The sequence below is a fragment of the Tachysurus fulvidraco genome, chromosome 4, assembly GCF_022655615.1.
Source record: "Tachysurus fulvidraco isolate hzauxx_2018 chromosome 4, HZAU_PFXX_2.0, whole genome shotgun sequence".
NCBI classification, from domain to species: Eukaryota; Metazoa; Chordata; class Actinopteri; order Siluriformes; family Bagridae; genus Tachysurus; species Tachysurus fulvidraco.
In genome coordinates this window covers 15,904,922-15,931,624 of record NC_062521.1, presented here as the reverse complement: position 1 = coordinate 15,931,624, position 26,703 = coordinate 15,904,922, and the positions used below count along the sequence as shown (strand labels likewise).

Here is a 26,703-nt window from a genome sequence, read left to right as displayed (position 1 = left end):
GGCTGACTTGATGTATAATTTGCATTTTTCTTGAGCTCTGTAAAAACTGTAAAAACAAAACAAATCATTAACTTGATACTTTCTCTCTCTCTCTAACTCTCTCTCTCTCTCTCTCTCTCACACACACACACACTCTCTCTCTCTCTCTCTCTCTCTCACACACACACACACACTCTCACTCTCTCTCTCTCTCTCTCTCTCTCTCTCTCTCTCTCTCTCTCTCTCTCTCTCCCCCTTCCTTAGCAGTGTGTGTAACCAGCATCCTGTAATCGGGTCACATTTCAGTGAAGCCTCAGCATCCATCTCTTTGCTGTAAGGACAAACAGATCCTCTGACTCGGTGCTGTTTTGCGGAAATCATGGTGCTCCTGTATCTACTCTCTCTTCTCCTCCCGATCCTGATGCTCTCGGGGTCTCCGGTTCAGGCGGACGGAAAGCGAGGTGGCAAAGATGCGGTCGAGAAAAGCGGCAATTTCATGGAAGACGAGCAGTGGTTGGCCACCATTTCCCAGTACAGTCGCAAGATCAAACACTGGAACCGATTCCGAGACGTAAGTCTGTTGAACGACCAAAGACGGGCTTCCTATCATTTATTTGTGTGTTGTTGTTTTTTTTGCGCATTTAATGGACGGATACTTAAAGTCTACAAAAGCCCCTATTTACACTAAACGGTGTTGTCTGTCGTCGAGTTCGTCCTTAAGGCTTTGTCCGGAGCCGCATAGCTCGCTTCAGCACTAAATGGTGCGTTAAAATAACGCAGTTATCACAATATTTCATTTCCGACGCAGTGTCTCCACGCTTAACATGCACTTTTATGTGTTTCAATTTGCTTTACGTGAAATGTTTGAGCGTAAACATGAACTAAAACGTGTCTAAATTAGCCATAATGGTCTTGTATTGTAAACTAGTTAAAGTAATAGACTATTAACTAGCTTAATTAGTTACAAAAGACAAGTTTCTCACTCCTCTCATACAGGACTGCTCATGTTTACAGTTATATGTTGGTCACACACTGCTGCCTAAGAGCAGAGGCTTCATCTTCAAATGCTAGGATAACCATTATAATAAATAGCTACATTTGCAGATTACATTGTCATGACTCCATCCTTAGGTGTAGCTGTAATAGGTACCTTTTCCTTAATGTGTGTATGGACCAGGACTAGTGAATTAAAACATTAAACCTCCACAGAAAAAAATTGGAATCAACATTTTTAATGATTTTCCAACTATATTTATTAACCTCCTGTACCAGGACTGTGTATTATTCTCTACATCGTGGGCATAAAATAGTGAGAAAGGGATGAATTAAAACAAGGCCATTCATGAAGTATACTGGAGTTTTACATGTTTAGGCTTTCATTTCATTCCACTGCTACAGAGGAGCCTCTGTATTATGATCATCAGCTACTTTCTGCATAGGAAATGCCCTGTTTGCAAAAACTATTATTTTATGCTTTTAACAAAATCACACCAAAAATAGATCTGAAATTGAATACTATAGTATAGAGACTTGATAGAACATTTTCCTAATGGTATAGCATTCAAGTGATATTGATATGAGTGCCATAGCTAATCATCCCGAGATCTTCAGACCTTTGACTTCTTTAATAAACAAATCATAATTCAGTATTTTAATACACATGTAATAATCAAGCATTCTACTCAAAAATGCTTTAGTGTCCCCAACACATTCTCAATCTTCTGCCTGAGAACTCGTAACTCTCTGTACCCATGTGAACAGTGGGACATCTACATTAGATTTTTTTACCCAGAGTATCTGGGGTAATGAATACTTTGGTTTATAACACACTAACCTTTTTGTTGTACTGATTACTGTTTATAATAGAAGTATGTGATTGCAGATGCAGTGCCTGGCAATATGGCCTTATTTCTTTTTCATTCAGAGAAAGTGCATTGGCTCCTAAATCTTTGCATTGTGCAGGTGTTTTTGTTTTGATTCCATGTGATGCTACAGCTTCAGGGAAGTCACATTGTTCCTAAGGGTTACTGAAAACTGCAATTTGGGATTTGTTACCGCATGTCTCTGGTGAACAGACACTGGAGAACCCCTGTAAATTCGATCCACCACACCTTCTCCTGAGAAAACCTACAGCAACTGCTTTGACAGAAGTATGAATTTAGCAGCAAGAAACTCACAACTGTATCTCATAATAGTTCATGCTTTTTGAAGAACACTCTTCTTGTTGAAAGCCAGAGAGATTTATTAGTACCTCATGTGTCCTCTGAGATGGTTAAGATGCACCATTAAGCTAAGAGGCACATCCTTTAAAAAGAGGCATTGACATCCTTTATACTCAGTTTTTGATCAGACTTGTGTCATCGAAACTCCTAGAAAAAAAGGTTGTTAAAGAACTCAACTCCTGTGAAGGTTATATGTATAGTAGGGACCTCAATTACATAAAAGCAGTACATTCAATACATGGACTTAAATGTCAAATTGCAATGGCATTACATAGAATAAGCAAATTTTAAAAATGGACTATGATACTGACACTCACTTCCTTTTTCCATTCCACAGGTATAGGAAGTTAATCTGTATTGAACTCAGAAGGGTTCTGTTTGTGAAAATATTTATTTTATCGTCACTGGGTATCAAGTGAAAGTCAAATTGCCGAAATTGATTCAGACCTTTAATGTCCTTCAAGACACTGAGTATTGAGTGGCATTGTAATAAATGGTAACAGTAATCCAAACAGCAAAAGCTTATGTCCTCACACACAGAGATACATTTTTAATTAACATTATTTGCAATTAGGGGGGCACGGTGGCCTAGTGGTTAGCACGTTCGCCTCACACCTCCAGGGATGGGGGTTCGATTCCCGCCTCCACCTTGTGTGTGTGGAGTTTGCATGTTCTCCCCGTGCCTCTGGGGTTTCCTCCGGGTACTCCGGTTTCCTCCCCCGGTCCAAAGACATGCATGGTAGGTTGATTGGCATCTCTGGAAAATTGTCTGTAGTGTGTGAGTGAATGAGAGTGTGTGTGTGTGTGTGCCCTGCGATGGATTGGCACTCCATCCAGGGTGTATCCTGCCTTGATGCCCTATGATGCCTGAGATAGGCACAGGCTCCCCGTGACCCAAGAAGTTCGGATAAGTGGTAGAAAATGAATGAGTGAATGAATTATTTGCAATTATTTTATTGTTTGCATCAGGGGAGAAGGTTTTTTGAATTTACTGTGATCAATATTTCTTCTGATGGTCTAGAAATCGAACATTCGTTTATTCTCCGCCTGTAGGTTAGTTTAGCATAAGCTGAGCGAACAAACAAAATACCCAGCCTCTATTGTTGCTTTCTAATCTCAATGTCTATATACAGATCTTTGCACTCTGTAGTATTTATTAGGCACTGAAGCCCAAGGTTATCCATTAAGATAACTAATCATGTATTATATGTATCATAAAACACCTTTCTGAGTTTTCAACAAGCTTGTATGTTGAGAGAGTTAAGAAATTTTATAGGATAGAGGCAACATATTCATGCAGTTGTGTATTGTAACTAATAAGAACTGGTGTCTGGATATTAAAATAGATTTATTTTATGTATAAAGTGTACCTGATGTTTTGTGGTTTAAATGTCACCCAAAGACTATATTTCAGCATAGCCTAATATTCATATTTTGTGTTAGTTTTGCTGGCCTGTTTATTCATATCTTATAATATTTTGGGTAAGAGCAAGATGTTTGCCTTCCCTACATTGGCAAATTTATGTTATGAGATTTTCAGTGAACCAGTCATGACTAGTGTGAAACTGGAAACACAAAGGAGAATCCTGCTTTTCAACACTGTGGACTTAATTGAGTCATTCTCTGGGTCTGTTTACATATTAGTAGAATGTAAAATTCTATTCTATGATTGATAGTTAAATGCACAGGAATGACAATATAAAATAATAGAGCAATTTAACCAAACCATACATTCACCAATCCATGCTTCTTTGTAATGTGACAAAAGATGAATGTGCCATATTTGTCTTGAAAGCAATAACATTGTCATCTAATGACCATCTCAGCGTTGTAATAGGATTATGCTCATTATCAGCATATATGTAACAATTTCTGTGAATCCATGCCTCTGATTTGCCCCCTCCTCCACCAGCAGCTAAGAGAGAGTTTCTCAGAAAGCAAGAGTGAAGCTGTCATCTGTTCCACTGAAAATAAACAACGAACAGAGCCGGCCAATCCTCTGGTGGCTGCCAGCTTCTATCTCTCCCCCTCTTTCAGTGTAGAAGCAGCTCATTAAAAGCAGTGCTTCCCCTCAGCAGCGGAAGACTGTGTCAGGCTTGCACCTGTTACACTGCCACTACATTTTTAATGAAGCAAAATGTTTCATGCATCTTCTCTCCAGCTCCCTAGTCATTACCCTAGTATTAAGATGCATACTGGACCAGGCTGAGGTGAGTGTAATAATTTTGCTCTTAGGATAACCTATAAATTGGCAGACTTCCTAATTGCAGATAGGAAGATGTTTTCAAGATGAGGCCAGCGTGATGATGATGATGATAATGATAACAGATCATAATGTCTTTATAAGTGTAGAGCAATATACTAATTTCTTGCTTTTATTCAAGTGCATTAATCACTAGTACAAATGCATGCTGGTTTGTGTTTGTGAGCCTAATGTATTAATGAAGTGTGACTACCATAGCAGCTGAAATACTGAAGCGCATCTATCTTCACCCTCAGTGATAGGTGAGATACCTGGCTGGGTAGTGTGAAGAGTGAGTGCTTGTGATAGTCACGCTGGGCATGAATCCCAGCTGTATGAAAGTCCCACAGTGCTGTCATGACTGGCGCTGATCCATTATGATCGTAACCATGTGGCAATGTAGGTGGGCATACCCTTGTTGTTGTGTTGTCATCATTGCCTATGGGTCATGGTTATCTATAATCCTGTATAACATAATGCCAGCAAATATCCCAATAGAGTCTGGGTTTAGAATACCCTACTCTCTAAGGGTGGCATGAGAAAAGGACATTGGGCCTCCTTTAAGTGATGACAAATAATCATCTATTTGTGCAAATATTTTTTTAAGAGTGCTTCATTATTCTTTCAACGTTACATTTATCAATTCGACTTATCTAACATCAGTTCGCCTCCACAAACAAATGTGCACAACTCAACTGAATTGTACTGTTACCTTTGACAGTGATGTTGAGTATTTATTCCTTTTTGCACTTGCACTTTGTTGGCTAAAAAAATGTATACTATTGTTGTGTTCTCATGTATCATTTGTCAAAATGTGGATGAGTCAAATTATATATATATATATATATATATATATATATATATATATATATATATATATATATATATATATATCAAAGATCTCTCATCTCCTGGCTCACTTGGTATTCTATCAGGCACTTTTACCTAAAAAGGTAATCTGTATAAGCCTTAAGGCCTATAATATTGAATATTTGTGATGTTCTGGTACCATCATTGGGTTATGGATGATAAAAAAAAAAGAAAGAAAAAGAATACAGCAAGCTCTGCACATCAGCCATAGAATATAGTCACTGTGCAGGTTTCTTGCTCTAAATTCAGCAGTGATAAAACTGCAGTTTGGCCTGAAGGACCAGGTACAGACTTAATAGGTAGCAAAGTTAGAGTACATTGAAAAGGCAGCCAATGAAGGCAACAGAGTAAGGTGTAGGAGCTTCTGGCCACACACCAGTGTAAGGGGGGCTTTAATTGAGTCGAGGGAAACTGGTCTTTCATCATGCCACTCCTGTGTTCTGTGCCCTTTCTCGGACATTCAAGAGTGCAGGTGTAAAGTGTGGCAGGCCCAGTAAGTAATTTGCCTGCTGTTCAATCTCCTATACATATCTGAGGAAAACTTTTTTATAAATCCATTTCTAAGACTGCAATAATATTATTATTGCAATTTTTAACATTTCCATGTTTCTAATGTCTGCTTCACCAATCTTCAGTCTATGCAGAAAATATTGCACATGCTAACAGGAAAAACAGTTGAATCATCTGAAATAAACCAATTAAGAATACCTCAGACTGGGGACTTTTCTTTGAAAGTAGTAATGAGTAGCAGGTTTTTTGGCAGACTCTTGGTCCAAATGCCAGAGAAATGCAGTCTGCCTCTAGTCATAATGAGCCAGAATATACTGGGAATGCATTTAGGAAATGTGTAAGGTTGACATGGTATGTCAAAGTTGTCAAGATCTGCTCCACAGCAGCCAAGTCCGTTACTTTTTTCTACTGATTTTGGGCAGAATAAGTTATTGACTGCTTCTCATGTCAGATTTGCTCATTTAAAGGCATCACTTGATTTTCTGTCTCTCTTGTATTGCTCCCTCTGGTTATAACCTTTACAACTGTCATTCAGTCTCATCGGGTTTGTGGCAGCGTTCTGAGACTGAAATGTGTATCGAAGACTAACAACGAGGACATTTTTCCTGAGTTAGAACAAGCTTGTTCATTTTTCTCAGCAGCATCCACTCAGAGCCTGAACTAAATGGATGTGAATGGATTGGGATTAATTAAGACTCAGAGATTATGTTAGTGTGTCTAGACAAATTAAATGTAGTGCTTATATTAACTATGTAGGAAGATGTTTGGATGTACCATGTATTTACTATTACTATAATGAATAGCGGGGGCACAGTGGCTTAGTGGTTAGTGGTCCAAAGACATGCATGGTAGGTTGATTGGCATCTCTGGAAAATTGTCCGTAGTGTGTGAGTGAATGAGAGTGTGTGTGCCCTGCGACGGGTTGGCACTCCGTCCAGGGTGAATCCTGCCTTGATGCCCATTGACCCCTGAGATGGTGGCACAGGTGATCCGAGACGTTCGGATAAGCGGTAGAAAATGAATGAATGAATAATGAATTTCTTATTAATAATAATAATTAATAATAATTTCTTATTAGTCTTGTAATCTTATTTGTGAATGTGAGCTTTCTTTAAACACATCTATAAACCTTGCTCTGTTGAAATGGCCTCCTGTTTAGCTTACCCTGTTTATTCTTCTGTTATTCTACATGCATTTGTCATAGTCATAGGATGCTCAGTTACTTTGAGAATATGGTTTCAGGGAGCATGGATCTAGACAAGGCACTGTGATTTAACACACTGATTCATTCATTGAGCATGATACAGATGACTGAAAGGCTGTGTGATATGCTTGTGACAGTTTCATAGTACCAGAAAAAAATGTAATGTTTTTACATATATTTTGAACCGCAGTAACAAGACATGCCGTGCCACACTACATTTGATCTGTACTATGAATATGACATTCATTGACCTCAAGCCACAGTGTGATTAATAGATACTTAATTTAATTAATTGCTCATGTTAAACTTACACATAGTTTCTTGAAAACTAAGCAGACAGACTACTATGCTGAACCTGCCACCCACAGCTTTATGTTTCCCTAATAGACAATAGAGAAGCTTAGCATTAGTCAACTGCAGGGCATTCTCTCAGAGATGTTTGCTTTATTTCGTGTAAAGCCTTTGGGCATCTTAAAATGATCTGTCAGTCTGGGTCAGAGATGCGTCTCTGAGGAGCTGCCTGCCTGTCTCTCTTGGCTCGGAAACCCTCTGCTGAATGGTAGACCTTCAAGCATCTTCCTGAACATGAAGGACGGCTGGGAAGCTGTGAATCAGCTGAGTGGGTTGGGAGCAGTGCTTTTGATGTACCGTGCTGCTAATCTGAAAAGCCTGGTCAAATAAGCCTTGTGCATAAATCAAGTGGGAGGCTTATGTTTGCCTGTCTGGTCCAACTGTGCTGTGACAGAGAAAACAGAGTTCTGGTGGGTGCATTGCTTATTCCTAGTCTTTTCGTTGTACATGACTGATTGGATTCAGAATTGAAAAGCAACTGAATGTGAACACATGTATTTGTGAGCTGTGTAAAGCCCACATGCCTGTTAGCAGCCCAGCAGAGTTATCCTTGTGTGGGATGTGAGGCCATTTTGAGGCATTCACCACAATGATACATCTGAATTTGATAAATCCATCCTACATGCAATCAGTATAAAAGTCAAATGGCAGAACTGTCAGGAATCATTTTAAAATCTCTATATTGCTTCAAAGGAGTTGAAAGATGGAGGGTTAAAAGGAATGAACTGTAAATGACATTATTTATAGTTCCAGGTTCTTGGGTTTTATCCTGAACTCCCTTGAGTACATGTATATTTTCTCTGCGTGCTTGGGTGCCCACTTCTGAAAATTTTCCTCGGTGTGAGTAAGTGCTTGTGTGTAAGTGTATGTATAGGTGTGTGTCTATTCCCTTTCAATTGACTGGCGAGCTGTTCATAGCATATTTCTGCCAGTATGGATTCTAGACCTTTAATAACCCTGAATGGATGCAGAAAGAAATGTATCTATTATCACATATGTTTCATTACTTAATGCCTGGCTACAAGAATAAATCACTCCTCCACAATGTTGTTTCTCAAATGCAATGAAGGAGCCAATCCTCTTCGCCCAGTGTCTTGCTGAGTTTGCTTTAAAACCTGCATGTGCGCATACAACCACATGCATGCACTCAAGCCCTAATGCATTCTTGTAGAGCATAGTTTAGTTTTGGAAATGCGTGCTAGGAGATCAAAGGGTTGGTTGCTTCAAGATGAGAGTTTCTCAGAGTTCAAGTAAAGGTTAGCAGTGTTACTTTGACTCTGTCAGGGAAAGATGTACAGAATGCTAAACATTTGACGTACTGTCTCTCCTTCACACAGTGCAACACAGATGTCTTACCAATGAAGGACATTTACTCACTCAATAATAAAGCCTCAAGGGTCAGTTAACATCATAGCGAGCCCATTTTCCCAAAGGTATCATAAGCGTTTGCAGAACTGTGACAGATTTGGCGAGATGAGATGGAAGAATCTAAGCATTTTGATACCATTTTGATCTAGTAATCATCTTAATGTGCTACTTAGTGTTCCTGTATTGTTCGTGTTTAGGATTATCCCAACGGTACATCATTAAACATGTACTGGTATCTTTAGCTTTTTTCTATTTTATTCGTTGCATAATACAGTTATTGCAAAATCATCAATTTTCAGTCATTTGAAAACATCTTGATAATATCTGAAAGCTTGTTGCTAAGGTCATGTTTTGACATTGTATGCTCTGACTCATGCTTGCGTTTGATTATCATCACAAAGATGAAGAACATCAGGTCAATTTCTTTGTTTGAGTGTAAAGAGTACAGAAAGTTGGAGTACATGCCTTATAAACACTTGCCCTGATTTTGTTTGAAGAGATGTTGAATGTACATGCAAATCAATCAACCAAACACAATAGCCTCAACACCCTGACCGAATAAAAGCTGTGATTTTCTCTGCATGCCCTGCCATGCTTTTTTCTTTTTGTTAGGAAAATAAATAATGCAGAAACCAACATTATGTCTTCGTAGTGCTATAGATTTTCCAAGGTTTGAAGTTCTAGCCTTGTAGAGAGTGACATCATTCATGGCTTTACTGTACAAGCTATAGGGGTGTGAATCTTTTTTTATTATTATTTTGATGGAGCAGAAAGGCATTTAGTTGGCATGATTAATGTTATGCAAATAACAAAGTTGACGGTGCGCCAATCATAGCGCAATTCACTTCAACAAAATAGGTCATGAAATGAAATGCCAAAGTGCCATGATCTTTTATGAGGAACACTTATTCCTCTATGATCCAAAGCAGGGATTTCTGGCAGCCTTTTTATATACTGTAAATTTTTTAGAGGACTTTATTTCTCAAGACTCTACAGCCCTGGAAAAAGGCACATAAATCCACAGAATTGCTTGTATTTACTGTGGGACTAACAGCAAATAAGCTGTACATCTGTATGGTTACTAACATTATTTTAAATAGTTTTCTTGTTTTAACATATCTGATTTGTATTTCATTTCATTTCGTTTCATTTCATTTGTACGTGTATATGGCATTTACCCATGGACATTTTCACAAAGAAGCTTTAAAGAAATATATAAATTCAGGATTGAAATTTTACGTTTATAATTGAATTTGTTTAACATAATTTAAATGTATATTTTTTCACTAATAAGCAAGTCATTTCTCTAATAAGACTTCATGTTACAACTAGAATAAATTTCCTGATCACATATAATACACAGTTATAGAAGGGAATTACTTTTAATCATACTATCCAGTGACACCCAGATGATTCACTACTGAGTCTGTTTTTTCCCCCATAATATTATCTTTCATCAGGGACTTTTTCCTCAGCACCATTACCATCTGTGTACTATACATAGTCAGGAAATTCATTCTAGTTTTAACATGAGCTCTGTTTTATCAATGTTTTCACCTATTCACTGACGGAGACTTGAGTACAAATGTGTTAATTTAATTATTTAATTGCAGTCCTAAAAGCTATTACAGCAATTGTAACTCTCTCATCTTAACGGTATGATTGCTCACTATCTTGACAAACCTTTACACTTGTATAGTACTTTCACTTTTTTATGTAATCCTCGTGAATCTGTGTTAAACAAAACTTCTTAAACATTTGTGAAGTTTATTTCCAATCCTCATATTTGTTAACAGATCTTAATTACATGCAGAAGAGCAATAAGCAATGTGTGCAAGGTGAATAATTAGTGAAAATGTTCATACATGTGACTGCGACGATTCTGAATAGCAAGTGCATGATGAAACAATTTAACTGTTTTAGTGTACATATTGCAAGATAGGCAGATGAATTATCCTGCCTAGAGACCAGAGAGCTATAATAAGCTGTTGTACGCTGCCATCTTTTTCTTTTGTATTATCTCCTACGAGACTTATTCTCCTCTAACTGTCTGCTTTTTCTGTTCTCTTTTACTCATCTGCCTCACGTTTCACCAGGAAGTAGAGGTCAGTAATATGGTCTAAAACTGTCTTATGTCCTTGGCTCTCTTTGATGTTTCTTTTAAGATGAGAAATTTCTAATCATTAGCGATTTAACACCAAAATACTTGTGTCTTTGTGTTCTCTTCTTTTGTCTTGTGTTTCTAAAACCTCTGCTTGTTTTTATTGTTAATGTGAAATCCATAAGGAAACGTATGGAATCCAGATTATATGTAGATTTAACTCACCAATTTAATCTTTCTCTCCATTTCTCCAGGATGATTACATCAGATCATGGGGTGAAAATCAAGGCTCAAATGAAAGTAAGTTTCATATATTCAGAGCGATCACAGTTATGTCCGATATTTTGACTGATTTTGACAATCAGGTCCGACTTCTGTGAAAAGCACAGAGACCAAAGCACTTTACAGAATCATCAGATAAGAAAACAGTCAAATCTACAGTTTGAAAAGACAGACATCCTCATTAAACCTGCAGCCTGGCACTATCTCTATGTAATACCTTAAAACTGTTATGAAGTGACCTCAACAGAGTGCTAAAGCAGAGAAATGGCAACACACAATTTCAGCACTATCTTGATTTGCAGTTTAAACTGATGGAGCCCATTACCATATATCTCAGAATGTAATTAATGAATCGTTGTCAGTTCCACTGAAGGCCTAATAAGAGTCCTGGAGGCTTGATTTAGCACTGAGTGACATTGGCTTTGTTCTGACCCACTTAAACTGAAGACATCAAAGAAGTTCCTATATTTCATGACTTATTTTAGGTTAGCACGCAAAGTCTCCAGCACAAACAACTCTGACTACTGGACAAGAAACGAAGTATTTAGAAGTGCAATAACAAGTATTTTAACTAGTACGCTCTGAAAGGAAAATGGTCATTTAATGTTCATTTCCAAATATATTTAATAAACAAACACAGTGATCTATCAACAATAAAAACAAAACAATCTCCACAAAACAAAAACGTTTTCAACATCCAGAATATATGCATTATGTATATTATATGTAAAGATGATTCCAGATGTTGGCACCAACATAACTATAGCTCTATTATACAGAAACCTGACACGGTCTAGATAAGGTGACATATCTTACTTTAACTCTTGTTCATTTTTGAATAACAAAATTGAATGACGGTGGCTTAGTGGTTAGCACGTTTGCCCCACACCTCCAGGGTTGGGGTTTTGATTCCCGCCTCTGAATTGTATGTGTGGAGTTTGCATGTTCTCCCCGTGCCTCGGGGGTTTCCTCCGGGTACTCCGGTTTCCTCCCCCGGTCCAAAGACATGCATGGTAGGTTGATTAGCATCTCTGGAAAATTGTCCATAGTGTGTGAGTGAATGAGAGTGTGTGTGTGTGTGTGTGTGTGCTCTGCGATGGGTTGGCACTCTGTCCAGGGTGTATCCTGCCTCGATGCCCGATGATGCCTGAGATAGGCACAGGCTCCCCGTGACCCGAGAAGTTTGGATAAGCGGGAGAAAATTAATGATTGAATGACCAAATGTTACACAGAACATAAAGCATAAACATAAAGAATATATGTTTCATTCATTAGAAAAATGTACCTCTGATTTATTGAAGAGGTTAAATTTGCAATTTTTTTATTTTTTTTAATTATTATACTACAGAATCTAAAGCAGAGGTTTGTTACACTTCAAGATACCAGTCAAAATTTTGAGATAAAGCATTCTAGCAGTTATCTAGGGAGGATTTTCTACTTCCTTGTATTTTTCTATGTTTGTCTCCTCTATCATTAAGTAAATCATCATTTTCCGGTTAATTAATATGGCAGAAGAAAGATGTGTGTAAACAAGAGATTTTCTTGGCTCCACATTGCTAAACTAGTCTGATGTTTGCAGTTAAAAGACAAATACCTGTAGTGTGATTTATAGGGACAAATGACAAATCACATATCAAATCACAAATCACATATCAAAAAGAGAAGCTTTCTCAAACAGTTTGGGTTTGTCATGTCTCAGAGTGTGGAAGAAAATCATCCTTATGACAGCTTTAGACTTTAACAGAAAATCACAGGCTTTTCGGTATCTTTGTGTGATTAACATGATAGGATAGTAATGCTGCTCATGTAAGATCAAAACCTATGCTCAGAATTATATACTGCTCATGTAATGCAGCTATAGATCATTTTCATGTAAATCCCTGAGTGCCTTGTTTTTCTACCTGTTTGATACAGATCATCATCCTTGATCATATGGATCATGAATATCAATTACAAAGCAATTCTACTGAATTGTTTCAGGCACATTTATTATTTATTATTTTTGCTCAAACATCTGGAGATCTAATTTAGTTTTTACAGTTATAAATCCTTACGTTCAATTATTCTAACATGTGACTTTCCAAATCCAATCTGCAGCAGTCTGTCTTCTGTTAACTGACTGTGTGAGCTTACGTCAGATGTTTTTTTGTTGCTAGATCAGGAGATTGTGGTGTTCAGCTCTAAGACATTGATGATCGTATTGAATGCTTCTGCGTGCATTAACAAAGCATGAGGTTGACGATTAAGCCAGGAAGCTGAGGCAGAATTCACTCTAAAGCAGCTGGGATTTTCATTTTCCTAAGCTGAATTTAGCTTTGTCTCAGTACAGCGAGCCTAATTCCATTTTTGTACGGTTATAGCCAGAGAGTGAGCATGAATCTGAGATCAAAGGAAAATAAGTGTATGTCTGGAAAAAGGTAGTGGAGTACTTGTCACTTATCACAGTCCAGCAATTGTCCTGTCTGCCTATGGTGGGTCTGTTGCTGTGGCAACATCATCATTCTTGTGTTTTCTTTAATCTTAGTGAGTCTGGAGTGGTGCAACATGTTTTATGGATCCACATAGATCCATGGCACCACTGAATATCTCCATACATCTAAAGGAAAATAAAAACATTCTGAGAAGGTTAATATGACAATGAAACTGAGCACATGACGTGCCAAATGTGACTTAAGCAAAGATGTAATTAGTAATTTTTTTTTTTTTAAAAAGGGCATTACTAGTGGCCATGTGAAGAGCAAAGAGAAAGATTGCTGCCTCCATCCTACATATTGAAACTATTAGCGCCAATTTATTTCTTTGCCTTTGTAATATTTCAAACAAAGTGGGATTGTGGTATGGAAACACTGGAATGTGTGCTTCCACATAATTTACAGATTTGGACATCGGATCACAAACTGGAAGCTCATTGAAAACTTTGTTTTACATATTTGATTTCGTTTGCCTGGTTTATAAACACACTTAATTTGGCCTTATATTAGTACTGATTTATTCAGCTGACATACAAGAACTGACTGTTTAAAACTATTTTTAATTTGTCCTTCACTCCTCTACTGTTTCTCTGTAAACAGAATTATTTTGAGATAATTCCAGCTTCTCAACAGTGTAGTACCTCACAGTGATTGCTGTTATGCATTACATGTTTCTCTTTTCTCCTCTAGATGTAGACACCACTAAAGACCCCTGCCAGAAGGTGAAGTGTAGCCCACACAAGGTGTGTGTTGCCCAGGGCTACCAACGTGCTGTATGTGTCAACCGTAAGAAGCTGGAGTACAGGTAAAATGAACTGATCCTTTCACTCTCTTCTCCCCCCCCCCCCCCCTCTCTCTCTCTCACACACACACACACACACACACACACACACACACACACACACACACACACACACACACACACACACACACACACACAGACACACACACACCACATAGAAAGCCTACTGTAGCTCTAGCACAAGCAAGCAGTCAGAAAGTTGCTTTATGCTGTATATAGGCATCACAGTTTAAAACACAGATTTATGCAGGTAAGGAAACAGCAAGACATTTTAAAGAATAAACCCTTGTCAAGTGAGACCTTATTAAATAATATCTTTGCATTGCAACAATACATTCTATTCTAAGCACACTTATAGTCAGCATAGGATCTCAAACTTGGGATGAGGTCATCTGAAATGTGGATGGGGTCATAGGAAATCTTTACCAACTGTTATTGATCATGTAGTTCCATGTACATGAACATGATTTATGAAATATTTCATTCAATTTGGAGCTCCTCTTAAGCCCATTTTACACCAGACTGCATCGGTGCTCCATCCATCATTCTGTCATGTTAATCAATTTGGCCTTTTCACTGACAGCACATAGAGTGGCTATTTAAAATAGAATTAAGCTTTTTTGGGTGGCACAGTCATGGTTTAATGGTAGAAATAATAGAAAATTCTCGTGCTCCAATTTACAGTGTATGATCATCAGTGTAACCTACCAAAACCAAACAGCAAGCTCTGGCATCATATAAAGGATAATGCATGTTTATCATATGTACAGACATTTGCACATTATAGCTACACAACCAGTGCAAAAACAAGCTCAGAAATGAATGTATCACACCTCAGCACATGCATTCGGAAAAGCTTTTGGTGTTTGGAAACTCATGAAAATGTTACATGAGCCTGACTAAACTGCCAAACTCAGCCATTTCAAAAACACTTATTTATGAGGTTCAAGGTTTAGTGCATTGAATTAAAGTAGTAGCTGAAACTTGCTTGACTTCACAAACCCAGGCTGTTCATACGACACGGTGAATGTAGAGATGTACAAACATCTTATATACAGTTTCGTCTAAAACTACTTACGCAGATTTATCAACAGCATCTGCTCAAAAAAGTACAAAAGCTGTTTGTGAACAAATCTGTAGTTTTCCTAACTATGATAACTCTTCTCTAAAATAAAATAACCACAACACAAAACTACCCCAAAAGATATGATGGGCACATTCTGCTGACAGATAAAGAACATAATGTTGTGTTGATGAATTGTCCTTTTGTGGTTCAGTGGCTTCCAGATCTGGTGCCTGGCAATCAGGGATTACTGCTCTGTACAAAAGGATTTTAGATGTATTAATCTTACCTATGATGGTGACTGTTGTTGTGGAACCCTGAGCCTGTAATTGTATGGTCCCCCTTTTTTTTCAGCGTACTGTCCCTGGAAGAGAGCAGTGATTGCTTTGTGGCTTTTCTCTTATAACATTTTTTAAAAAGCCCTGATGTGTAAACAGCAGATACAGTGTAGGTGGAATAAAACAATGTAGTAAGCAAACATATATCAGATCCGGTTTGCTGAAGTAAACAGCATTCAGAGCTCAGCACTACAGACCACAATTTGTTGCATCAGAACACAATATATTGTATTAAACAAACAAAACAGTGAACTGTGATATTACTTTGTGAGGTTCAGTCTGTGTCTACATCACAGGATAGAGGTGCATTCGTTCATCTAAATACTTTGGTTGAACTGGGTCCAGAACCTGGAGCCAGTCCCAGGGACACGGTGTGTGAGGCAGGACTACACCCTGAATGCGATGCCAGTGCATCCCAGGGCACCATGGACACACATTTTCTCACACTCATTCACACCTAGGGGCAATTTAGTATAGCCGGTGTTGTCAATACAGAGACAAACATGCACAGAAACTACACGCACAGTAACTATTTAAATTACACCAGGAATGCCCCTTGTTCTCTAGAAGCACCATCCACAGCTAAACCATCTGCTTGAAGATAGATGTCACTTGTGCATCAGACAGCACCAGTAAAGATGTCTAGCATCAGTAGTTGAATCAAGCACCAGAAAGATGACTTTAATGAGTGTTATAGTCATGAATATAATTTCACAGGCTGAAGCATCCAGTGGTGGGTCAGCAAGAGAACAACTGCAAACCATGCCCTGTGTCCACGTCTGGGCCTGTATGTGGGTCTGATGGACATAACTACGCTTCTCAGGTAGAACAAATCTGCAACTCATGACGTCTCATTTCAAATGATAGTTTGTACAATTTAAGACAAGTCACTGTCAGAACTAATACATGCATGTTTTTTTTTCATTATTTTGTGCATGCTACTAAAGAAAACAATGGAATCATTACTTGTAGTTATTTATTTTTTATGACCCTCTAACGAATCAACATGTGCAGTGACCAGGGGCTGCTTCATTAGGTTCTCTGTCATCATGGATATCTCATTTCTAGCCTAAGACATTTACAAATCATACAATGAAGATGCCTGTAGGGAATGCATACATCAGGGGATGTGAAGATGAGTGCACTTCAGAATAAGAGACTTGAAAAGAGATTTATGTATAGTCTTGTTTTTATCTCTTCCTGGGCTTTTTGAGAGACTGAGGTACCGAAGGAAATTAGTTTTCCCAGAAAGACGATGCCTTATCTGGATGAGATATTTTTTTGTGGTCAAACTTTATGTTTTTTTTTACAGAATCTGAAATTTAAGTCAAATCCCAGACAAACTAGACAAACTACTTTTATGCCCTGCCACACAACAGTAATCAAATGTTGCTACAGTATGTTTTATCATAAATGGACCGACCATCTTATTTCATCTGTGTGTGTGTGTGTGTGTGTGTGTGTGTGTGTGTGTGTGTGTGTGTGTGTGTGTGTGTGTGTGTGTGTGTGTGTGTGTGTGTGTGTGTGTGTCTCAGTGTAAACTCCAGCATCAAGCCTGTCTCACCAAAAAAGAGCTGATTGTGAAGTGCGCTGGTCCCTGTCCGTGTTCCACTACACCTGTGCCGAGTACAATGACAGACAATTCACACAGTATGTAATGCTTTCAGTTACCACCAAACTACTGTAGCTGTTCTTCTGCTAAAATTTCCTCCATCATTGCACTATAGCAAGCTTAAACAGCTATATATACATATATTGCTGTACCTGAACACATTTTTTTTTCTTTCTTTCTTTCCTACTGGTCAGGTGTTTGGAGTAGCAGACCACTGCACTACAGTGCTGCTATTAGCCATTCACTGAGCAGATTTACTCATTTTCATAAGTCATAGCTAAATGGGACTCTCATCTCGGCCTAATGCATGTGATTTACAGACACGGTCGAGCTAGTTTGCAAGAAAACGAGTGGATGTCCCAAAAGATTACAATTATAATGGAACTTTTTTTAAGAACATTATACCAGACCAATAAACCAAGTGGATGATGTGAAATTCTTTACGACTATACAATATAAAAGATCTAGAGGCATAACGTGACTTAATTAATTGATGAGACTGCTCTTGCATAGAAACAGCCTCAAGACATTTTTTCTTTTCTGACATCTACTAAATTTCTCGCTGTAACACAGCTACTGATTTTTAAGCTGTCCACAGTTTATTCAATGGTTCTCTCTTTCTCTTTGTGGATACCTTTAAAAGCTTTTGCTGCCCTAGACATCAGGGATAGACATCAGTGATGTCTAAAGGCCCCATTATTTCAGTGTCTCAGTTCTTTTACAATTGCTTTTCCACAAAGGGTTTTGATTTATGGTCTGATGTGCAGCTTCACTGTAAAAATCTGTAAACCCCCTCAATCCCCCAGTCTTTACCACTGTTAAGGTCTAAAGATTTCAGTAACCAAGATAATAGATTAATGTGTAGACTTTTTAGTATTTTAGAGGAAACTATTTATTTAATCTTTAACTTATTAATTTATTTTCCTTTCATAAGTGTTATGTTTAAATGTTCTTGTTGGTTTTAGAGAGTACTGTTTACAATAAAGTATTTCACTTATGCTTTTTTACTGAATATTTTAGTTTTTATTTCCTTCACTTTCTCACCTTGTGTCCTAATCATCCTCTTTTTCCTCTCTCGGTCCTATAGACAGTTGTACAGGTCAGGACCTGGCAGATTTGGGTGATCGTCTACGTGACTGGTTCCAGCTGCTTCAGGGCAACGCTAAACAGAACAACACACGCAAGCCTACTGCGGCCACCTCAGCATCAAGTAAGGCCCAAAGCTGTCAGCTGTCTTCTCAGCCAATGATTTGATGCTGAACAAGATCACACCAATTGACTTTTGCTGAGGCCGTCTAAATCCAAAGCTCACCACTGAGAAACAGAACACAGTTAGAATGTTATATTAGGAACGTGCTTGTAAGTGTCATTTTTTCCATGTTTTATGAATTTACACAAATATTTCTGAGCCATCTTTTGCTCCCTCCAAAAAGCATACCTCACAACATAACTGTGAAGACTTTGAAATAAGCCTGTAAGCTGAAATAATGTTTCATGTTAAATAATGCACTTTTCTGTACAGTTTTGGACCGAACTCTAGTGGCAACATGTAAGGACTCCATTGGATGGATGTTTTCGAAGTTGGACACTAATAATGACCTGTATCTGGACCAGGCCGAGCTGGCTGCTATTAATCTGGATAAGTATGAAGTGTGTATCCGGCCCTTCTTCAATTCCTGTGATTCCTACCATGATGGCAAAGTCTCTACAGCCGAGTGGTGCCTCTGCTTCTGGAGAGAGAGTAAGCTACAATCATACATACTTTCAGTTGACTTAAAATACACTAGGATACATTTACAACTGATTTAAATGACAGAATTACAGAAGGAGTTTAACTTTCTATAGCTGATTTAATTTGTACATTGCTGAGGTTGCCTTCTTATCTTTTGGCCTGAACATGATCTATATTGTGTGGCAAATAGGAAAAGGATGTTTTTTGTGCACAGCTTTATTGCTTTTAATGAGATGCATCTAAACTATATGATTATGATGTGATCTTCATGAGTAGCAATAAATATATAATATGTCCTCATTGTACAGTTTATAATAGTAATAGCAAGAAGTACTGTTTTCTTCAGTCACCTAATACAAACTAAATGTAGCTGACATCTGCCATGGACAGATATATTTTTCAAAATTTCTCTGCGTGTGAAAAACTGTCACAACACGATCAATAATAATAATAATAATAATAATAATAATAATAATTTTAATGTGTGTATAATGGATTTGCATACCGTATGTTATGTTTATTCCTTTTTCATGTAAAAAAAAAAAAAAAAGGATTTGTGGCTTCAAGCCAAATGCATTTCCTGCATTTCTCCTTTGCTTGCTTTTAATCAATAATCATGAATGACCCAGATGTGTATTAGCAATTACTGGGGAGATTAAAGATTGTGTTTAATGTCTAATGTACTGCTAAATTAGATCACAATGTGCTTTTTTCAAATAGCAAGAGGGATATGGTAAAAGACGGTTACGTGGAGGCTGAAGAAATCAGCAGGATATTTCAGATGCTGCATTTTAAGATGTATTTAAACTAAATTTATTTATTTCAACATTGATGAGCCAAAGCATTATGACCCTTCACAGAACAAGCAAATAAAATAGATTATATTGTAACAATAGCAGATAACACAGATGGATATATCATATTCTAAGCAAACAGTCGGTTCTCAAAATTGACGTGTTGGATGGGCAAATGTGAAGACCTGAGAGACTTTTGCAAAGACCAAATTGATATGGCCAGACATCTGGACAGCTCTGAAACTACACATTAGTGACAGGGTATTGGGCATTCAAGGCTCATCAATGAACAAGGACAATTAACCTTAACCTGTCTGTTACAAACTAAGAAAAGTTTTCATTTACCACAAATCACAGAAACTTTTAAGGATATTTACAGGAGGAATATGTCAAAAGACTCAGTGTATTATGCCCGGCTACATATGGGACTGATTTCCCTGTCCACCATTGAAAGCTTCTACAATAAGTACACATGCCTCAGGACTGGACCATGGAGCAATAGAAGGTCTCCTGGTCCAGTGAGTCCTATTTTTCCAGTAAGAAGGGTAAATGTGTGCCTTGAGATGTGATCGCACGAGGATGCACTGTGGAAAGAATATACAGTAAGTCAGTGGAGGGAGTCAGATGCTCTGGAAAACATCCTGCTAGGAAAACCTGGGTCCAGGGAATTAATATTGATGTCAGTTTGACACGTGCCATCTATTTATGGCAGAAGCTACCCTTCATGGCAAATGTTATTCTCCAGTGCCAGTGGCCTTGTTCAGAAAGATAATGTGGCCTGCTACACTGCACACACTCTTTCAGAGGTCTTGTAAAGTCCATGTCTCAGTGAGTTGGAGCTGTTTTGACAGTATGAGGAGAATATAAGGATAAAAATCCTTTCAAAAATTAAAAGAAAATGAATTTTTTTTGTGTGTGAAGATAAACAAAAATAGAATAGAAAAAGTGGTTTATTGTGAGAGAGATATTTGGATTTCAGTCAAAGTTTGAAAGCTTGAGGATATAAATATATTTATCAAGAGTATGATATTAATTTGACATTACAACGAAAATATTAAGAGTCTTTCTGGTGCAGTGTCACTGTTCTTATCCTTCAGAATGACAGAACTCATTCAAAATGCACTGGATTAGGCGTAATTGGTTTTCTAAATATAATCAAAAACTTGAGCAGGGAATTCACTCATATGTGGGATGCTGGATTAAAGTAATCCAAAGCTTTCAATTCACTCACACACAGTTTTGCCCTCCAAAGCTGATCAGAGAGGCAGTGTGAGGGAAATAAATCAGCGTTGGCCTGTTTTATGCCCTGCTTTATGGTGTCTAGAGATTTTGTATGTTTAATGAAATGAAAAAGAACCATGTATCTGTTTCCACTGCATCTACATGGTGCTTCTTAAAAAATCTGTACAGCGTTTCGTTGAGGATTATCAGGTGTTTTGTGTGTGGGTGGCAGTGTTGTGTTTGTGTTTGCTAGGAAACCCCTTTTGGTATTTGTGTGTGTTAGTCTCTGTTAGCTTGCAGATCTTCTGCTCACAGGATGGTTGAACTGTAGAGACTGTCATGTGTGAAAATCCCAGGAGATTAGCAGTTTATGCCCATCTGGCACCGACATTCCTTTGTTGTCCATTACCATGAGAAACACAAAAGTAAACACTAAATAAATGTGATGAAAATGAATAAAAGTAAAATATAAATATTAGAATTACTTAAAAGATTTAAATTCTGTACTTAAATAATTAATAAAAATATGTGGATAAAACATGGATGTGTATATTTTCTTTCACTTTAGGGGTACATTTACTCTTATTTTACAGGTGCTCACAAAATAAAAGGAAAAGAAACGAGTTGAATTTGTGAACATTATGAACAAAAAAATATTGTTTTCTGTGTTCCTTGTTTTGGATTTCAGGTTAAGGTGGTTTTATTATGAAATGTTTTTAAAAAATTGAATGTTTCAGTTTCAGGAAGGACTCTTGGTTCACTTTCTTTGTTTTTCTGTCTGTATAGGATACAGTATGTATGTACATAGTTAAGTAACATTCTGGGTTCTGCTTGTGCAGCTAATCTTGAAACTGATTCAAACCTCAGATAGATGCGAACATACTTTTCCATACACAGCATATGTTTGATTGAAATAAATTGTTTTACTTTTTGATGCAAATCACGTAGGAGTATAATTTCGATATTTATTTATTATTAACACTTGTGCTTGCAATGGACTGGTGTACTTTATGACCATACAGGGAATAATATTGTCAACTATCCAGTTAGGTAAGCCTTTGCCCACCGTAGTCTGATCCCTGTTCTTGGCTTGTTTTATAGCCCATCTGTCTCAAGGTTCCTGTGTTGAGCATCCTGTGGTGATTTTGTGCTCACCATAGTGATAGCCTATTGTAGACTAATTAGCTTGAACCAGTCTGGACATTCTCATCCAGACTCTCTCATTATCAGGAGTTTCTCCCACACAACAACCAGTCACTGGATGTTTTGGGGTTTTTTGCAACATTCTGTGTAAAATCTACGTATGAACTATTGTGCCTGAAATCAGTAGTTTCTGAAATACACAAACTAGCCCATCTAACAACAACAACCATGCCATGGCCAAAGTCACTGAGATCATGTTTTTTCCTCATTCTGAAATTTAACGTGAAACTCTTGTATCTGCATGATAGATGTTATTTTCTATATTATTCAAATTAAAATTGTAGATTATTAGCATCTATTAACCTGTCTTTGTGAAATGAAATATATTAAAGACCTGATTTAGCAGTGGTAAATGAATGGCTTAATGTGATGTTCATCAGGGCACAGTTCAGAAGCTCAGCGTTTGGCTGGAGGAGATTAGCAAAAGTGCCTCCCTCTAATGCTCTAATTGTTTTTGTCTTCAGAGCCTCCCTGCCTGGCTGAGCTAGAGAGGATCCAAATGCAGGAAGGAGCCAAAAAGAAGCCAGGTATGTATGAACGTTCAAGAAAAAAATATATTCAGTCCAGGAACCAGACAGGAAAACCAAGGTGAAAAATATAAAAAGAAAAAAACATGGCGAAATAAGCAGGGATATCGAGTGGCCCAGGAATAAGAAATAAGCAATAGTGCACAAGATGCAAAAACAGCTACAGAATAAAAATGGATAAGTTAGGTAACAGATTGATTAAACATCACAGAGGAGATGCCGGATGAGTTTCGTTAAGCAGATGATAAGCACAAGGCTGGGATTAGCTGCTAATTAGCTATGGAGATTAGCATGAACAGAATTGGCAGTAGGGCAGTGTTACATGTTTGGTTATGCCACCAGCAGGAATCTCTAAGGACACGGTGCAGATGCAGAACTCAGCCAGAGGTGGCCAAACATGCACATGCTCCCTGATGCCTTGACAAAAGCTGGCATCATCACCACAGCGCAGATATTTTTCCTTTTGGCTTATGTTCCATTAGTCTTCTAAAATACACATCAGTTGTTTTTAAGGCACATCCTTCAGAGCTGCTACATGTTTTTTTGTTTTCTCATATGTTGTGTATTTATATATGCAATGTATTTTTTTACTGTTCAGAAAAACAATGGCATCCATTAATCATTTGGAAAGTCCTTCTCAAGGTTGTTCTCTACATGCTGCTGTCATTTGGCTCCAGTGCATGACCGATTATTTGCAGAACTAAGACTGCTTTGTAATCTCAGCTTTGGTGCAATGCTCAATTCGACTGATGCAGGAAGTGTAATTGAACAAAAATTGTAAAAGAAATCATTATGTCTGAACTGAAAACACATGTTTTTGGCATCATAGGTACCTATATCCCCAGCTGTGATGAGGATGGTTATTATAGGAAACTGCAATGTGACCAAAGCAAGGGAGAGTGCTGGTGTGTGGACCAGCATGGAGAAGAGTTAATGGGCACCAGAATCCATGGCAACACTGACTGTGGTAAGCACACAAGACGTGCAGGCACACAAACACACATACAGAGAGCACAAGGCCGCCTTTGTCGTGAGGGCTTAGATACACAAAACCATCAGTCACCCCTTTGACAGAAGACCGAGTGTTACATTCATTAGACCGGCTTCATTACCATTCCAAAAGAGCAGTCGTCGTACTTGAAATAAAGGTCCGAAAGATTAATTACTACTGGCTGTGATGGACCTGCAGGTGATAAGAACAAATACCCTGACTTGGTTTACAATAGCCATTAGAAAGCCCAGTGTCAATGCCACGAGTCTTGTTTGTTGTATCCAAGCAGGTAGCTGAAGCGTTCTCATTTCTTCCTTTAGTAAACTGCTCATTTTGATGTAATGGATGCATGCTGCATCCTTACAGACACTTATGGTTTTCATCAATAGTTAAACACACAACATGCTTGTCATTTTTCACAATTTTAGCAATAAGATTCCTAATTCAGACTTTATTAGAAGGAAATTGCACAGTTTGTGGTATATTTGCTGCCATTGTTCTGATATGCTGAAATCTTGTTTAGCTGGTGGAAAGTAAACAGAAAATCCATTAAATATGACAAGAACTTCTTCAACTTTCACTTTGTGTTTCGTAGATGAAGTGGCTGGCTACTCAGGGGATTTCGGCAGTGGCGTGGGATGGGAGGATGAGGAGGAGAAAGAAGCAGAAGACACCGGAGAAGAGGCTGAAGAAGAAGAAGAGGAGATTGGGGAAATGGATGATGGTGGATATATCTGGTAGACCAAAACGAAATGGTTGCCTGGTCAAGATAGCTTCACTTTGACCACTTATTCTGAAGCAGCTCCATCTCCTGCTGACACAAAATGGTGGAAACTGGAGGGTTGGACATCTCTATACTGCACTCCAAACAGCATTGCCCAGGGTGGGGAGGGAAGGGGAGCAGGTTATTGAGTTGTGAAAATTGTAATGAAATTTTGGGTGTGGGAAAGAGTTTAAAAAAAAAAAAGATCTTATATATACTTGTGAAACATTTTTTTTGTTCTGTGTTCAAGATTGTGCTCTTCTGATAAAGTCAATAGCATCAGCAATCTTAAGCTGGAATCTAGGTAATTGATAACTGGATATTTTCTCTTTAGATGAACGGGAGCTTTGCAAATGCTATACAGTGTGCTTCATCTCAAATGTCACACATTATTCTTATGCAAGAATCATAAACTAAATGCACACATATATTTGGAAATGTTACTTTTGAGTTTCAGACTTTTATGGAGGCATTTAGATTTGACCTAAGACGGGCAGACCTCGAGTGAAAACATGACAGAATGACACAATTTCTTGACCTTTTGGTGGGAACACCATTTACAGGCTGAATTAACCTCATATAGATTCACTGGTTTAGTACACAGCGAGAATAACTTCTAAAGCCAAAATCTGCTCTGATAACTAATCATAAGTCAGCCATCGATACATGATTCGAATTTCTGTGTCATTTGAACATAGAGCATGTCCTGTCCTTGTCTATAAATTTGTGCAATATCCTAATGCATTTCTTGTCGGTCTTATTATCGATGTAAGGTCATGCTTCGTGTGTTCCTTAACACATTCCTGCACATTGCTCCTTCTACTCACTTGGATGCTATTTGTTCAACAAATGAATCCCCTGAAAGTGGATATAGCGAAGCACTGGGTTTCCTTGTATACCATGTCTTAACACTGAACTTGACAACTTCTGAAACCTAGCAACACTTTGTCAAAACATGGTGTCTACTTTCAGAGTTTTATCATAGAATCTGCAAAAAAAAAAAAAAAAAAGGCTAGGGAAAATGCTTTATCTCTGAGATAACAGTATGTCACAATAAACATGTGTATGAATAGCAGCATGGAGAAGGAGATATGCAACACAACCCAATGACACCCAAGGGGATTTGGGTGTCTTTCTATTTGCCTGGTGACTAATCAGATCCTCTCATCAACCTTGCTGAAATAGGAGTCTATTATAATGTTAGTAGATGTACATATTTTTGCTGCAAGGGTTTTAAGTTTTGGTTTACATTGAAGAAAACCACATTGGTGTACCAAATGCAGTGACTTGATTCAAATGTTTCTTTCACCAGATAAGATTTGATTTCTCTAAGAAGGTTTCAGGTTGTCTTGGTATCAGGTCATGTAACAGTGAGGCATCAGACTCCTGTGAATTCACACACATAAAAACAGGTCTTTTGGCATAAACACTGTGCAATCCATATCATACACTGAAACAATCATCACATACTCTCTCCCTCTTGAGAGCACAACACTGTTGGAAAAATGATTTTCTACAGTACACGCAGCACAAAACAAAGGCTTTGTGCATAATCCGTGCAAGTCTTAAAAGCGTGTGAATCACAGATATTATCTGGTATGTTAATACAGTCAGACAGATCCAGGCTGGGAGCTCTAAGCGGTATGGGGAGTGTGATGTAATAGGATGTAATATGCTCGTCTTCTCTTTAAATCGACAAAAGATAACAACTAGATCTCGGTAAGAATGAATAATAGGAATTTTTTCAGGTGGATTAAAGTTTTATCCGTGTCATTAGAGTGCCTGTCACTCCGGTCTGATTGTGAGGAGATAACTGTTTGCTTTCCTCACATGTATGAGGGCATCACCTCTGAGGATGGATTAACTTGCATATGATTGTATTGTCATATAAATGTATCATTGTAAATAGTTGGAGTATACAGACATAGTGTATTTGCCCTGGCAATTGCATTAGATTTGCATTAAGCTGCATGTTTCTTTGTCCCGATATATCATCTTTTTTGGCTCAGTATAATTATGATTAAAGGCTTTGGGCCCAAACCTCTTGTTCTCTTGTA

At 37.9% G+C, this 26,703-nt stretch overlaps 1 protein-coding gene across 2 annotated transcripts; it reads left to right on the top strand.

The window, feature by feature from the left end:
- The first annotated feature begins 223 nt into the window (after positions 1-223).
- spock2 (SPARC (osteonectin), cwcv and kazal like domains proteoglycan 2) lies at positions 224-26,696 on the top strand. 2 transcript variants are annotated; one of them, XM_027142177.2, is made up of 11 exons: positions 225-550; positions 10,843-10,851; positions 11,102-11,147; positions 14,291-14,405; positions 16,521-16,626; positions 17,339-17,453; positions 18,503-18,625; positions 18,938-19,156; positions 22,830-22,892; positions 23,722-23,859; positions 24,479-26,696. In XM_027142177.2, exons 1-11 carry the CDS (start codon positions 359-361, stop codon positions 24,622-24,624), a joined length of 1,272 nt encoding a protein of 423 aa, XP_026997978.1. In that variant the 5' UTR covers positions 225-358; the 3' UTR covers positions 24,625-26,696. The 2 variants fall into 2 exon arrangements, with proteins under 2 accessions (XP_026997980.1, XP_026997978.1); XM_027142179.2 differs by lacking the exon at positions 10,843-10,851 and having other exon boundaries at positions 224-550.
- Positions 26,697-26,703: the final 7 nt, after the last annotated feature.